Source organism: Callorhinchus milii, unplaced genomic scaffold, assembly GCF_018977255.1.
Source record: "Callorhinchus milii isolate IMCB2004 unplaced genomic scaffold, IMCB_Cmil_1.0 Scaffold8, whole genome shotgun sequence".
Classification (NCBI taxonomy): Eukaryota; Metazoa; Chordata; class Chondrichthyes; order Chimaeriformes; family Callorhinchidae; genus Callorhinchus; species Callorhinchus milii.
Genome location: NW_024704749.1, coordinates 11,095,337 through 11,110,634, shown reverse-complemented (window position 1 = coordinate 11,110,634; position 15,298 = coordinate 11,095,337). Strand labels below are relative to the sequence as shown.

Below are 15,298 nucleotides of genomic sequence, written 5' to 3'. Positions count from 1 at the left end.
TTAATATCATTGGACAAAGCATTAACAATTTAATTTCATTTCATTTAATGCCAGTGCATTAAAAACAACAACAACTTGAGTTTATGTAGCCCTCTTCATGCGGGTCCCGTTTCATCAAAGAACCCAACTCGAGGGCAGGTTCTGGTGATGCTAAAGCAATCATCAAACATGCATATGATAGCAGATGTTGTGGTTTACCAGTGTGTGCTCTGACAAGGGAGTTATTGTAGGAGAAATGATTCCCAAAGGACTTGGGAAAGTGTTAGACTCCAATTAAAAGACAGAAGGAGGGATTGTATGTGTGTCAGCCCGTCATTATTCAAATTACTATTCCATTATTAACTGGATTCAGCCAAGCTTTTTATTGGTTCAAAGTTTCACCCGGACAGGGAAGATTAAGACCTTCAAACTGCTGCAACGTAATAAAATAATGATAATCCTTGCATTTGATACAGAGTGAGATGCCTCAAAGCACTTCACAGATTATACTGTGAAGTGGATTGGCTGTATATTTTGTGGGCGAAACGCGGCAGCTAATTGCGCACAGCAATCAAACAGTCGTGGGTTGAGTGACCCTATTAATATTATTTTTTGGTGGGATTATTACCCCTGGAAAGTGATCTGGCAATGAACTAACAACCGGTTTCCTACCAGGATCTTCAACGTTCACCTGAACAGGGCGCAGATGAGGAGCGAAGTTTAACGTCTCATCAAAATGACGGCACCTCCAACAAGGCAGCAGGGTGGTGGTGGGTGGGGGGTCGGGTTGGGGGGTTGTGGAGAATTCGGTGTTGTAAAGGCTAATCACAATGTGATCGCGATGGGATGTCCTGCACCTGTTTTACCTGCATCTCCTTCAGCTCTCGAACCAGTCTCAGTCTCTCGGCTCGCTCGCTCTCCAGCGCCCGGCACGCCACCTCTCCCTTAAAACGCTCATCCGACAACTCTGCGGTCAGGTCTGTGATCTGTGGGGGACACAAGCACAAGCAACACAACGCTCGTAGCGGAGTCCTTTAGCTCAGCGGTCACAGCACTCGTCTCGCAAGCGAGAGGACCTGGGTTTGATTCCCAGGTGGTCAGGGCGAAACCTTCAACAAGTTTCATTACTCCACACTTACGCCTCTATTTACCTAGCGGTGAGTATGTCGAATGGTTGTTAGTCCATTGGCTGATCGCTTTCTGGGGGGAATAATCCCTCCACAAAGACACACAAAACATTTGGTCGCTCAATCCGCGACGATTTGTGGGACGCTGCTGCCATGTTTTGCCCACAAAATACACAGTCACTACACTCTACAATATATTCTGTGAAGCGCTTTGAGAGGTCTCAGTGAATTGGTGAGGCACTATATCAAACGCAAGTTGTTGTAGAGAGAGAGTGAGAGAGATGGAGGAGTGGGAGGAATATCAAAGAGATGAAGACAATGAGATGCTGGGAAGAGCGCCAGAAATTCCTGGCATTCTTCCCAAAGGAAGAACAAAAATGAATAATTTTGCAGTATTCTTGGACTAACCCAATAGTCCGGGGACCTACTTGTTGGCAGAAGAATCTTCCTCCAAACCTATCCCTGGCGACTCAATATTGGAAGCCTCAAGCCAACAGCTTTACAATTAAGAGCCCCATTGGGAGGGAAGAGAGTGCTTGTCATTGAGTGACCTTCAGGTGCTGGCAGAGACCAATTTGGAAGCTTCGCAGATTCTCTGTGCTTGGATCGGCCCAGCCTCGTGTCTGAGTTCTGGTTCACTCACATACCGGGAGTCCTGCAGTGTTGTGGTGAGTGAGTCGACTGTATATTTTGTGGGCGAAACACGGCAGCCAATTGCGCACAGCAGCGTCCCCACAAACAGTCGTGGATTGAGTGACCACATTTTTTTTTGAGGGATTATTACCTCCTGGAAAGCGATCCGCCAAATGACTAAAATCCAGGTTCCTGCTTATTGCTAGACAAACAGGGGTGCGTGGAGTGAGGAAACTTGCCTAAGGCTTCGCCCCGCCTGGGAATCGAACCCCGGTCCTCTCGCTTGTGAGGTGAGAGCTCTAACCTCTATGATACAGGACTCCACGTTCTAGGGAGGCGCTGGGGAGTCCGGGAAGCACGGCGTTGGCAAGATCAAGCCTTGACTTCGAAATCATTCATACGTCCCACACTGATATTGACCCTGTTTAAAGCCTTGTATCTCACACCTCGGGCTGATTCCATTACTACCTTGTGATAGTAATCGGTTTCGTTAGCAATAAGCTACAGGCTGCAGAGACCAGCCCTGGGCCCAGCAAAGTGATGGGAATCAGATGAGACATTTGCTCTCTGTATTTTGCTGGCGTGAGCAGTCAGCTGTGGGATGAGAGACTGGGAGTACGTGAAATGCATGTGTTCACAGACAAGAGAGGATCGGACCCAAAGCTTCCACTGTACTGCCAACAGGTGAAAAAAAAATATACAACAACAATAATAATAATAATAATCCTTGCTTTAGCTTTCCCGCTGCTTGTCCAGTTAGGACCACCCAACATGTCAGAGCTTTGGCTAATGTTCTCTCGTTAAAATTACTCCTCGACCTATGGAGCTTTGTGTACCAGCCTGGCTCAGTCGCTACCACTCTGGCCTCTGGTCAGAAAGTCGTGGGTTCAAGCCCCCACCTGGGGGTTTTGAACGCTGATAGTCCAGTCTGACGCTCCAGCACAGCGCTGGGGGGAGCACTCCATTGTCGGAGACGCAGTCTTTCGGATGAGATGTTAAACCTCACCCACTCCCTCCCGTTCTGTGCCCTGTTCTGGTGGACCCCCCCCACCCCACCACCTCCAGATAAAATTTGTACAGCACACCTTTCATGTCGGGAGGACATCCCAAGGCTCTGAAACCAGTCACTTCGTGACTGTTTGTGATTTGTTGCTGGGCGGAGGGAGAGACGGACGGGAGGGAGAGAGAGACGGGGTTGAAAGAGAGAGACAGGGAGGAGAGCGAGTGACAGAGATGGGGAGGAGGAAGGATGGACAACGATGTCTCAGTAGAAAGCCTACCTTGCCCTCCAGCAGGTCAGTGTTCCACCTGATCTCATTCCGCTCGCCCTCTGATTTCTTCAGTCTCTTGTGCAATGCAATAACCTCTTCCTACACACAGAGAGCAACACGACATCACTACAGGCACACGCACAGCAAAGCCAAGACATTCAACCCGGGCACGCCAGCGTCCGTCTGTCTCAGAGGTCTCCCGGGAAGGAGAGAGCGGGTTTAATGGTTCACACCCACAGCGGTGGGTCCTTGGAGCGGGCGACACAGGGAGATACTGTCAGCGCATTCAAGAGGGAGCTGGACAGTTTATTTGGGAAAGAGAACAATCGAGAGGTCAGAGAGACAGAGAGAGAGAGACATAGCGAGAGAGAGACAGACAGAGAGAGTCACACAGAGAGAGAGACAGAGAGTCAGAGAAAGAGACACACAGAGAGAGACAGAGGCATTGAAACAGAAATTGAGATAGAGAAAGAAAAAAAGACACACACACACACACACAAGTATTGAGACACAAACAGAGCAAGAGAGAGAGCAAGGGAGACAACGAGAGAGCAAGAGACACACACATGGTATCGAGACAGATCCTGAAGTAAAAGCTCTAACTGAGGCCTGGCCTTGCTCTCCCTCACCCCCAGTATAAATACAAAGGTCCACGCTCACCTCTTTGACCCGGAGTTTCTCGTCGGCCATGTTAATGCTGAGCATGGGGCGGACACAGGCCAACAGCTGCCACCAGGCCCAGGGTCGAACCGCTGTGTACCTCCTCAAGTTCTTCTGTATACAGCGAAGAGCTAAACCCTGGATCTGCAGCGTGGTCAAGAGACACGGTCATCACCCAGCACCCACCAGCTCCTAACCCAACCCCCACCCCAACCTGTCCCTGGCACCTCCCTACCTCTCCGACCTCTTCCCTCCCTCCTCCCTCCACCGACATAGTGCCCTTCACGCAGGGTAACATCTCAGAGCGTTTAAATAAGGGACAATACAACACAACACATAGAGCGCATAATACAACACAAACCAGCCCTAAATAAAGCCCACGGACACTGACACCACCCACACCTCCCACCCCCCAAACACCCCTCAACCCCCACCCCTCACCCACACCACCACCAGCTTCCTTATTACCTTCATGGCTTTGAACCGTTGCCGCCCCAGGTAACCGTGACCGATGGCTTGCAGGAGGGTCACCCTGCCGCTCACCAGCCGGTCTCGCTGCCGGTCCAGGCGGCTCAGCACACCGGCCTTCAGGAAAACCTGAAGGTGAGACAGGGCACAGCGAGGCCTTTAGTCCTTCAGTTGCCCGTCTCGCTCCCCGCATCCAGAAATCATCTTCCACTGTCATGGCACAGCTTTTACTGGATAAACTGTGTCCCTGTTTCTATCCGGGACACAATTTTTCCATCCATGTGTCTGTCTGTCTGTCTGTCTGTCTGTCTGTCCACTTGTCGAGCATCTACTTGTCTCCCTGTCCCGTCCGCACACCAACTGCGTGTGTGGCTGTGTCGGTGTTTGTCTGTCTCCACATGTGTATCTGTGTATCAGTGCACGTCTCCTTCTCTACATGCAGTATCTGTGTGTGTGTCCGAGTCGTATGTGTGGTGTGTGTGTGCGCATGTGCTTGTGTGGTGTGTGTGCGCATGTGTGTGTGTGGTGTGTGTGTGTGGTTTCGGACCCAGTGGTTGCCCACTGTTGGGCACTGACTCTGGCTGCCCGCTGACCTACCTGGCTCTGACCCAGGGCCACGCTATGTTTCTCCAAATCCAGCAGCAACAGAAGTTCCTCCGTGGCCTAAACAACAAACCTTCATCAGCCATCGCCCAGGTAACTGCAGCGCTTCACACTATATACTGCAAAGTGTAGTGACTGTATTATGTGAGCGAAACGTGGCAGCCAATTGCGCACAGCAGCGTCCCCACAAACAGCCGTGGGTTGAGTGACCACATTTATTTATTTGTTTATTTGTTTTGAAGGGATTATTACCACCGGAAAAGCGATCCACCAATTGACTAACAAGCGGGTTCCTCCTCACTGCTGGTAAACAGAGACGTGTGGAGTGAGAAAACTTGTCTAAGGTTTTGCCCGGCCCGAGAGTCGAACCCCGATCCTCTCGCTTGCGAGGCGAGAGCTCTAACCATTGAGCTACAGGAAATTTCCTCTCCCCTCTCCCCTCCCACCGCCCCCCACACCCCACCTCCTGCTCCCACCAGGACCAGCAGACACGGGTGATCTCACTCACCTTTCTTTCCTCTATTGGAACGAACACGGAGCTGTACTTCTTCACGATCTCCGGGCTCAGCACCTGGAAACGCCGACGGAAATCACTGAAGCTCATGTGATCGGGAAACCCTGAGAGCGGCAACGAGAGAGAGAGAGAGAGAGGGAGAGAGAGAGAGAGCAAGAGAGAGAGTCAATTTATCAACCATCGCTTTGAACACAGTGTCCAAGATATTAAACCCAGAGCACCGGGTTACAGCAGGGGCCGCCCTGTATCCTAGTCCTTGCTGTTCACATCCCCATCTTTTTTCGGTCCTGTCCTCCTTCCTCAACTGGGCAGAGATTCCAGTTGGCTCTTAAGATTTTATTTTCAGCGCAGCAGGTCAGAGCTCTCGCCTCGCGAGCCGCAGGACCCGGGTTCGACTCCCGGGCCGGGGCGAAACCTTGGGCTGGTTTTCTGCGGTAAAACTGTAAAACGCTGATGATGATAATAACAACAATAATAAAATAATAATAATATTGCTTGAATTTGATACAGCGCCTGATCCCGTCCTTGAGACGCCTCTCGTCGCTTGCGAGGCAAGTGCCCCGACCTCTGCGCTACAGGGGTCTGTACCCAGTCGGTAGAGGCGAAGTGCGTCCAGCAGCTGTGATCCCCGCAGTTGAGTTCTGAGCACCGGGACCTCAAACGAGGCTGGCGGTCGTTCTCCGTCGCTCGCCCTCGGAGCGCAGGGGCTCTTCCTGTCTCCCGACCCATCGCCGGTCAAACTGGGCACCAGGCAGTGGATAAAGTGCATCTCGGATCGTTTGATCACATTCATGAGTGCGTCCTAGGGTTTAACGGGAGGCGAGTTATTATAGCGGTAATTGCCGTTTGGTACGGCCCGATCACTATTTTTTAAAAAACTGACGGACATCACAACGCGCTTGCCAGTTGCGGTGTTGGGTGGGGGGGAGGTGGGGTGGGTGGGAGGGGAGATATATGTGAATGTTCATATCCCCCCTTCCATAATCTCTCTTTCCCCTCTTTCCCCCCCCACCCCCCTCAAAAAAACAAATCAGCTCCTCAACCTCTTCCGGCAAAGCTCCCGCTCACCTCTCGAGCAAAGTTACAGGTTATAGAATGCAAATGAGGGTTTTTGACATCTGGAGCACCGCGGGAAGGAAGCGACGACAAGGCGGCAATTTAATGATGGGTTCGGGTGGTTGACACAGAGAGGGCCGGCTCGCTCCACAATAATGTGACCTGCTCCAAGGCGAGGATGCTATTTCGGATAGAATGCTGACGTCTGCTTTGTTAGCGCCGCCTGGAAACCCTTCATTCTTCACCAGACGCGAGGCTCGAACAACTGTCTCCCGCAGAACCAGCAATGCCTGGAGTGTGATTGGTGAAGCACCTGCTTTTCTTTAACCTTGAACGCCTTTTCTCTCTCCCCGGCGCTGTTGTTCTCTGCTCTCACCAGTTGTCTCTCTGACCCGTCTCCTCGATCACCGCCCCCACCACCCACCACCCCCCGAATCTGTCAACCCTCTCGCTCATCCTTCTCTCTGCGTTGAATCTCAATGAATCGTCTCCTCTTACTCCGGTAATTTTAATAATAATGATCCTCGGGTCCGATACCGCGATGTGTCACGCCTTACCGTCGAGACGCCTCAAAGCGCTCCGCAGAACGGACACGCAGCGGCCAATTGCGCACGGCAGCGTCCCGCAAAACAGACGCGGATCGAGTGACCACGTTTTAAACAAACAAAAAAAAAAAAAATGTTTCCTGGAAGGGAAACACAGAAATATTGCGGACGCGGCTTACAGACCCTTCTCAAATAGAATTACAACCATAAAAAAAATAACATCAGGTGCTCGGCAGCCAAAAGGTTGGCCCACACTGGCTAGACTATGTGATTCGAAGTCCCGACCTGGGGGGCTGAACCCCACAACCTCCTGACTCGGAGGCGAGAGATAGAGAGAGATAGAGAGAGAGAGAGAGCGCTACCCACTGAGCCAGGCTGACGGCACTGCACACATTCTCACCAGCTGCAGTTTGATGAGGCCGCAGGTTGATTTGAGTCTGAGAGCCGCGAAGCTGGTGCTGAAGGTTTTCCGTACGCAGGCCACCCGGTGAGACGCCTGCTGAGACGCCCCTTCCATCCCAGCCACCGAGTGGCAGATCAGAGGCACTTTGCTCCGACACAAGAAGAGCTTCTTCACTATCTCCCTGACAGGACGGTGAAGCAAAGGTTACGCAAGGTTCACTTGTTCCACAAAGTCACCACGCTCAGCCGCAAAACACACGGTCACTACACTCCCCACTGGGTCCTGCGCAGCCCGATGGGATGTCCTCCCAGGTCAGACAGACAGACAGACAGACAGATTGACGGTGGAAGCAGAAAGTGTCGATTCTTTCAAAAGCAAACGAGATAAGATTTCTATTAGGGAATAATATCTCGGGGAGACAGGGGATAGTTTGGGACACGACATGTCAAGTGACTGGCAGGACGGTGGAAGGCGAACTGGATGGACCTCGGTTCCCTTTCGCCGGCAAGTTCTTATGTTCTTAACCTGTACCAAATTCAAGGCCGGTTAATATTCGGGCGATTAGGGTTGGTGCTGGACTAGCAGCGGGAAAGCTCGCCGGACAGCGATATCAATGGCCAGCTCTTTCTACCCGGTTGGGGAGATATTGTCCTCGGTTCTGCGCGGCTTACAGTTTGGATTCCTGCAGGATCTGGCTGGCGTTCTGTACTGACGGGTTCCGCTTGGCTTTGTGGATCCACCCGGTCAGATCGTACCTCACCGGCTCGGCGCCCAGCCGGTGGCCGATCACCAACTGCAGAGGCTGCTCACACCTCCGCAGGCACTGCTTCTCTACAGTCACAGGGAGCACGAGTTCAGTCACCAAACACACAGTCGCTACACTTCACACTGCATCCCGCGAAGCGCTTTGGGAACATGGGAACAGGAGGAGGCCATTCAGCCCTTCGAGCCTGTTCCGCCATTCTATTAGATCTGGACCTCAACGCCAATTAACCGCCTTTGCCCCATATCCCTCGATCCCCTGACCTAACAAACATCTTTTTATTATAATACCAGCAGAGACATGAATAGGAACCGTTCCCTTGAGGAAGACAAGTTACAGATGACATGATAAGGTGCGATCTCAAATGCAATAATAATAATAATTATTATTATTAATAAATGTTGTTTCTAACCGGTCACCCATAGAAGCTTTATCGAACAGTAATACTGTAAAATTTAATATTGTAATATTTGCTTTCCCCACAAAATACAGTCACCGCACTTCACAGCGTATCCTGTGAAGCGCTTTGAGATGTCTCGACGATGTGATAAGGCGCTGTATCGAATGTTGGGTTTGTATTATTTTCTTTCTCACGCGCCCGCTTACTTTTGAGACCTCTCTTGCTAATCAGACCAGCTCTTTCCCGCCATTACCTTCTCCGTCAAGTCCCTTCGACTCAAAATAGGAGCAGAGCCTATCCAGAACTCTGTCATCTGTAGATCCCTGAACCAGCACCTCTTCATCCAAGATCCATAGCAGGCCTCTGGGCTCCTCGGCCTGGCCCGGGGGCTGGATGGTGAACTGACAGACAAGAGCACAAAGGGCGTTAAGGTCAGATCACATCCCTCCTTCTCCTGTTGGTTGTATTCAGTTTAGCTGCCGCGTTCGCCTACACAATGCACAGTCACTACGCTTTGGTTGGTACCTATACAATCTCTCCCTCCATTCTCCTGCCGGAGTCCTCTGCTCTCCCAAAACCTGTTCCTCGTCTTTCATTGCTTCCCAGTCAATTGTCTATTAAAGGGTTCGTCAACAAGAGAGAGAAAGTACACACTCCATCCCTGACACAGGGAAATTCCTTTGTATTGGTGGCGTACATATGTGGAATTCTCAGTCTGATTTGGAGACTCTTAAGCACGGTGACGGGTTTCCGTGTGTGTCAGACACCCGGCTGGTCACGGTGACGGGTTTCCGTGTGTGTCAGACACCCGGCCGGTCACGGTGACGGGTTTCCGTGTGTGTGTCAGACACCGGCCGGTCACGGTGACGGGTTTCCGTGTGTGTGTCAGACACCCGGCCGGTCACGGTGACGGGTTTCCGTGTGTGTGTCAGACACCCGGCCGGTCACGGTGACGGGTTTCCGTGTGTGTCAGACACCCGGCTGGTCACGGTGACGGGTTTCCGTGTGTGTCAGACACCCGGCCGGTCACGGTGACGGGTTTCCGTGTGTGTCAGACACCCGGCTGGTCACGGTGACGGGTTTCCCTGTGTGTCAGACACCCGGCCGGTCACGGTGACGGGTTTCCGTGTGTGTGTCAGACACCCGGCCGGTCACGGTGACGGGTTTCCGTGTGTGTCAGACACCGGCCGGTCACGGTGACGGGTTTCCGTGTGTGTCAGACACCGGCCGGTCACGGTGACGGGTTTCCGTGTGAGTCAGACACCCGGCCGGTCACGGTGACGGGTTTCCGTGTGTGTCAGACCATAAATGGCTGACCAAATAAAAACCAAAAATGGTGTGAATGAGTGCCTTATAATATAATAACGTAATAAGCCTTTCCTGCGGTTGTCGGAGAATTTCAGTTAGTGACTCCCCTTCTCAGCACAACCTTGAGAGCTGGCGTGGGTTTTACTCTGCGACATGGATAATCGATTAGCGACCGATTTCAAGCGTAAAAGAACTTCAAATCAAGGATTTTGGGACGGATTAAATTCCAATTTATTCGGGCTGGCATTGCATTGGCGAGGTCAGCTTTGAGCGTGCTCCAGGGCTTACACATCAAACAGGGAGGGAGGGACGGAGACACAAAGAGAGAGAGAAGGAGGGAGGGAGGGGGAGGGAGAGAGTGCGAGGGGGAAGATGGGGAGGGAGGGAGGAGAGAGAGAGAGAGCTATTTGAGAAAGGTCTGCATGCCCCATAAGCAATATTTTTATGTTTCCCTTCCAGCAACGTAACATTTACACAGAGCCTTTTTCACATTGGAAGGAGATCGAGGGAGGGAGGGAGCGAGGGAGCGGAAGAGACGGTTAAAACAATGTATTATAAAATGTGACTCTTATCATAACCAGCAAAGAAAGCTAACACAGGCTGGAGAACACGATGGGCGTGTAGATTATATACAGAGTATATACATTTAGACAGCGAAGAGATTAAAGCAGCTTAAAGTCTCCCATCCATGTAGCCATGAGTCCCACTGGTGATCAATTCCGTTTGCTTGAGAGCCACACAGCGACTGTCAAAGCCCCCGCTCCGAGCCACAGTTACACAATGACCAGCGAGGAAAACATCTCCCTCATTGCACCTCCTTCACCCCCAACACCCCCCCCACCCCGGTACGTCCTAACCAGCAACCCCCAAATCCCCCTCACCCTCCCCCCTGCTTACGCCCCGAAGCTTTGGAACTCTCTCCCCCGATCCCTCTGCCTCGCGCCCTCCTTCCCCTCTTTTGGATCACCTTCCTCTTCGACCGTGCTTACGATCACCTCCTCCTTCCTCCCCCGGCTCGGAGTCAGACTCCGCCACTGTTAAGCGCTCCCCAAGTTGTGTAAATGCAAGTTGTTGTTGCTTCCGCCCCCCCCCCCACCCTTCTCCCCCGCCTTACTATTCTGATATCAATAATATAATAATTCTTGCATCTGACTCAATTCCCTACCACATCCCAGAGACGCCTCAAAGCGCTTCATGGGATCGTTGCTGCGAAGCAAAGTGTAGTAACTGTGTGTCACGCAGGCAAATCCATCTGTACACTGTGCAGTCAGCTCGCCCGCTATTCAGGTCTCCATTCAGGAAACGTTAGGCAGTGGAGATGTCTGTTAGCCCTGCAGGAGGCTGTCTGATTGCATTCTGAATGCTTCATGTAACCTTGTGTCGCCAGGCATGAGAGGAGAGGGGGGAAAAGGGAGAGGCAGGGAGAATCCAACTGTCAGGTAAAGTTCTAACCCTGAAAGGCTTAAACCCTTTCAGTGCTATACATTTGTTCTGCCTCTGTTTCCCCCGTCAACTTCAGGCCTCGCCTGGCTCCACCGGCTCCCTATCACCGAACGGATCGATGTCAAGGTCCTCTCACTCGTCTACAAATCCCTTCATATCCCTCCCTCCCTACCTCACCGATCTGCTTTTACCCCAACCCACCACCCACTGCCTCCACTCTCCCCCTCCGTCCCCTCTATTAGATCACGACTGAAGACCTTTTCCTCTTCGATCGTGTTTACGGTCACCTCCTCCCTCCACCCCCCCCTCCCTCCCCTCCCTCTCCACAGCTCGGCATAAGGCTCCGCTAAGGTTAACAAAAACATAAGTCTCTGGGAACACTCAGCGGGTCAGGCAGCATCCATAGATCTCTCCATAGATGCTGCCTCACTTGCTGAATGTTCCCAACGACTTCTGCCTTTCTTTCAGATTTCCAGCACCTGCAGTATTTTGCGCTACTGTCAAGCTCTGTTGTTATATATAAATGTAAGCAGTTGCTGTTGTTGTAGAGCAGAGAGTGACAGTGGAGGGGGGGGGGGCCGGGGTTTAGAGGGCTTCTCGATTCCAAACCCTCTTCGTGAAACCCCTCAGTGATTCCGATCCGTCTCCTGCGTGTCTTACCTGAGATGAGGTTTGATCTATGACGGACACCGTGGACGCTGGAGAGGTCTCTGGAGGGTCAAAGCTCACCACGATCTTCTCCTGTGTCGGAAAGATCAAGCAGTAAATGTGACCAAGTCGCTGCTCGATTAAAAAAGCGACGCAAATAACGCGGGGGGTCATAAATTATAACAGCAATAAGTAAGCCTTGCATTTGATGTAGCGCCTCATCACGTCTCAAAGCGCTTCACAGGGTACGCTGTGAAGTGGGAGTGACCGTGCATTTTGTGGGCCAAACCGATTGTGCGCGGCTTGTCTAACCCCTTCCCGGGGTTTGATGTTACCTCTTTGTATCGTTCCAGCTCCGAGCCGAAAGTCCTCTCGTGGAAGAGCAGCTGTAACCTCTCGTGCACGTAATTGTGGCAAAGCTCCTCAAACGTCGCCGCTCGTTCCGTATTCTGATGTCGCGGGTTGTGGAAGCCGGGTGTGTCCACCACCATAATTGACGTCAGCGACACCTGGGTGGAGGACACTGACCTGAGGGACCATCAAGACAGAAATCAGCGTCGTTCCATTCATCCGGACTCCTCCTCTTACCAGCAGAGTCCCGGCTCCTTTTAAATGTGCCGTTCTTGTAGCTCGGTGGTGACCGCCCTCACCTCGCGACCGAGAGGACCCGGGTTCGATTCCCGGGCGGTTCGTGGAGAAACCTTAGGCAAGTTTCCTGACTCCCCGCGCAACCCTCCGTTTGCCTAGCAGCGAGTAGGAACCCAGTTGTCAGTCAATTGAGACGCCTCGACGACCTGATAAGACGCTGCATCAAATGCAAGGGTTATTATTTCTATTTTACATGGAGTGAACCCTGTCCACTTGTCTGCTGACTTGTCAGACAATCACTAACATTCCAGGTTCCGTGTGGAGTGAGGAAACTTGCTCAAGGTTTCGCCCTGTCCGGGAATCGAACCCAGGTCCTCTCGCTCTAACCACCACGCCACGGGGCTAAAAGGCCCCAAATTGGCGGGCCAGTTATCTGGCGGTGAATGGGGTGTGAAACGCGGACACGAAAACCATTTACCTGTTGATGAGCGAGACGATAGCAGCAAAGAGTTCCTCATAGAGTCCGGCTGCCATCCCTTCTACACACTCCGAACCGGTCAGTCGCAGGCCTGGACCAGGCAGAAAGCCGAGGGTTACACAATAATAATCATCCTTAATATAACAATAATAATGATCCATGATGTAGCGCCTTATCACATCTTCGAGACATCTCAAAGTGCTTTTTTTTTGGAGGGATTATTAACCCCGGAAAGCGATCCACCATTCGACTGGGTTCCTACTTACTGCAGGGTAAACAGAGGCGTGTTTGTGGAGTGAGAAAACTTGCCCTATGCCCGGGAATCGAACCCAGGTCCTCTCACTAGCCAAGCGAGCGCTCTAACCACTGAGCTACAGGCCTCCTTGTGGGGATCAGTTTGGGCGGTGAGATTGGAGGGACGCGTGTGAGCCAGTACGGACTCAATGGACAGAATGGTTTTTGTTCTGCTCTGGAGATTTCTGATGATCATCTGTACATCTACGTAACTGTTAGCAGTCTCTGCTTCCTCTTCTGGTTGGGGATGTGCACTGCAATCCTCACAGCTTCCTATATAGGAACAGGAGGAGGCCACTCAAGCCTGTTACTCCATTCTATAAGATCATGGCTGATTTGTACCTCAACACCTTTGCCCCATATCCCTCGATCCCCGAACCTAACAAACATTTATCCACCTCAGCGTTGAAAATGTGAATGGATCCAGCCATAATCCACAGCCTTTTGGGGGTGCGGGGAGAGAGTTCCAGATTTCCACCAGCCTTTGTGTGTGTGTGTGTGTGTGTGTGAAAAACTCCCTCCTGATTTCACTCCTAATTGGCCTGGCTCTAATTTTAAGATGATGCCCCCCCTTGTTCTGGATTCCCCCACCCACCAGAGGAAATAGTTTCTCTGCAGCTACCACTGTACCGAATCCCTTTACCATTTTAAACACCTCAACCTGATCAGCCCTCAACCTTCTCAAGCGCAATTAGAGCCTACCCCGTGTGAGGGACGCTACATAAATGCAAGTTGCTGTTGTCTCCTTTCTGTTTCAAAGGCACGAGCAGAGAAACCCAGTGGTTCGGAATATTAAATTGTCGTGTCATTTGAGATAATTACCTTTGCGCTTGATTATCTTGTTTTTGTTCAACAGTTGAACGAGCTATTTATATATAATTATTGGTGGAGACTGAGACTGAACTTCTCCCAAACTGGCAATGAGAGCAATTTATTTTATTTGACAGTGAGACTAGCTAGGCGTTGTTCGTATCCTCTATAATAATAATAATCCTTGCATTTAATACGGCACCTCATCACATCGTCGAGGCATCTCAAAGCGCTTCACAGGGCGTACTGTAAAGTGGAGTGACTGTGTGTATCCCACAACAAGATGGGTGTGGATGAGGAACCCTCGGCGAGGTTACCTGTGCCGGTCTCCTCCATCTCCTCCGCCCTCAGCCTCGTCGCCCCGGCCGTGACTTGCTGGATCAGAGCCTTGAGGTGGTGTTTGAAGACGGCTGTCGAGAGTTCCTCCAGCTCGTACCCCAGGTTGCTCGCCGCCTTCTGAGCCCACTCGAACATCATAAACTGCTTCCTGCCCACTATTTTGGGAGATACGTGAAGATCGGAGAGAGAGAGCGAGAGAGAGAGAGATCAAAATCAATCACAAGCTCAATAATTCAATCATAAGATCACAAAACCAATCACCAGCTGAGAACTCCAGGCCTCCCGCCAACACATAGAAATCCCAGGGATAGATTCTTGGAATGGAATGCGCTCTCTCTCTCTCTCTCTCTCTCCCTGGAGGGACACATCCTGCTTAGTTAATTCCACAAAGTATTAGGCGCAGGTTGGCGAGATCCAAGGCTTGGTGGTGGGTGTGGAGGGGAGACCAGAGTGTGAGTTGGGGCGACTGCTGGAGTCTAACCAGCTAAAATCGCACAGCTTAGCCATTGAGAGCGCTGTATGGCAAGCTTTCCCACTACTCGTCCAGCTGGGACCACCCTCCCGTTAGGGCTTTAGCTTGCAAGGATATCAGGAGCTGAGCGGAATGTCCACTTGCCCCCAGTGACGGGTGACTGATTGAGCCAGTCTGATGCCGCCTCGGGTTAACAGGACTGAAAATGCTGGTGATTAATTGGGAGTTTGAGAAACCACAGCATCTGAGATGGAGGGTTTTTAGTTAGTGTCTGCATTCTAATCAGTGTTTAATGCAAACCAGCAGGCTCCGAAATCCTGCAGCTGCCAAAGTACATTGCTCTTTTGCCTCATGATACGAGGCTTGGGTGGAGAGAACCAACAGAGAGAAGTGGTGGAAGGAATATATAACAATAATAATGATCCTCGCATTTGATACAGCGCCTTATCATGTCTTCGAGACGTCTCAAAGCGCTTCGCAGCATATTCTGTAAAGT

The 15,298-nt window shown here is 51.4% G+C and overlaps 1 protein-coding gene across 1 annotated transcript in view; it reads right to left on the bottom strand.

The window, feature by feature from the left end:
- Positions 1–15,298, bottom strand: part of LOC103184081 (unconventional myosin-XVIIIb) — a 44,686-nt gene that overhangs the window by 18,639 nt on the left and 10,749 nt on the right. Inside the window, 14 exon segments of the mRNA XM_042337518.1 lie at positions 846–965; positions 3,020–3,109; positions 3,671–3,814; positions 4,139–4,267; positions 4,736–4,801; positions 5,250–5,359; positions 5,844–6,057; positions 7,257–7,440; positions 7,931–8,090; positions 8,676–8,823; positions 11,834–11,914; positions 12,157–12,349; positions 12,888–12,978; positions 14,309–14,485. Coding sequence (XP_042193452.1) covers positions 846–965; positions 3,020–3,109; positions 3,671–3,814; positions 4,139–4,267; positions 4,736–4,801; positions 5,250–5,359; positions 5,844–6,057; positions 7,257–7,440; positions 7,931–8,090; positions 8,676–8,823; positions 11,834–11,914; positions 12,157–12,349; positions 12,888–12,978; positions 14,309–14,485 — 1,907 coding nt within the window.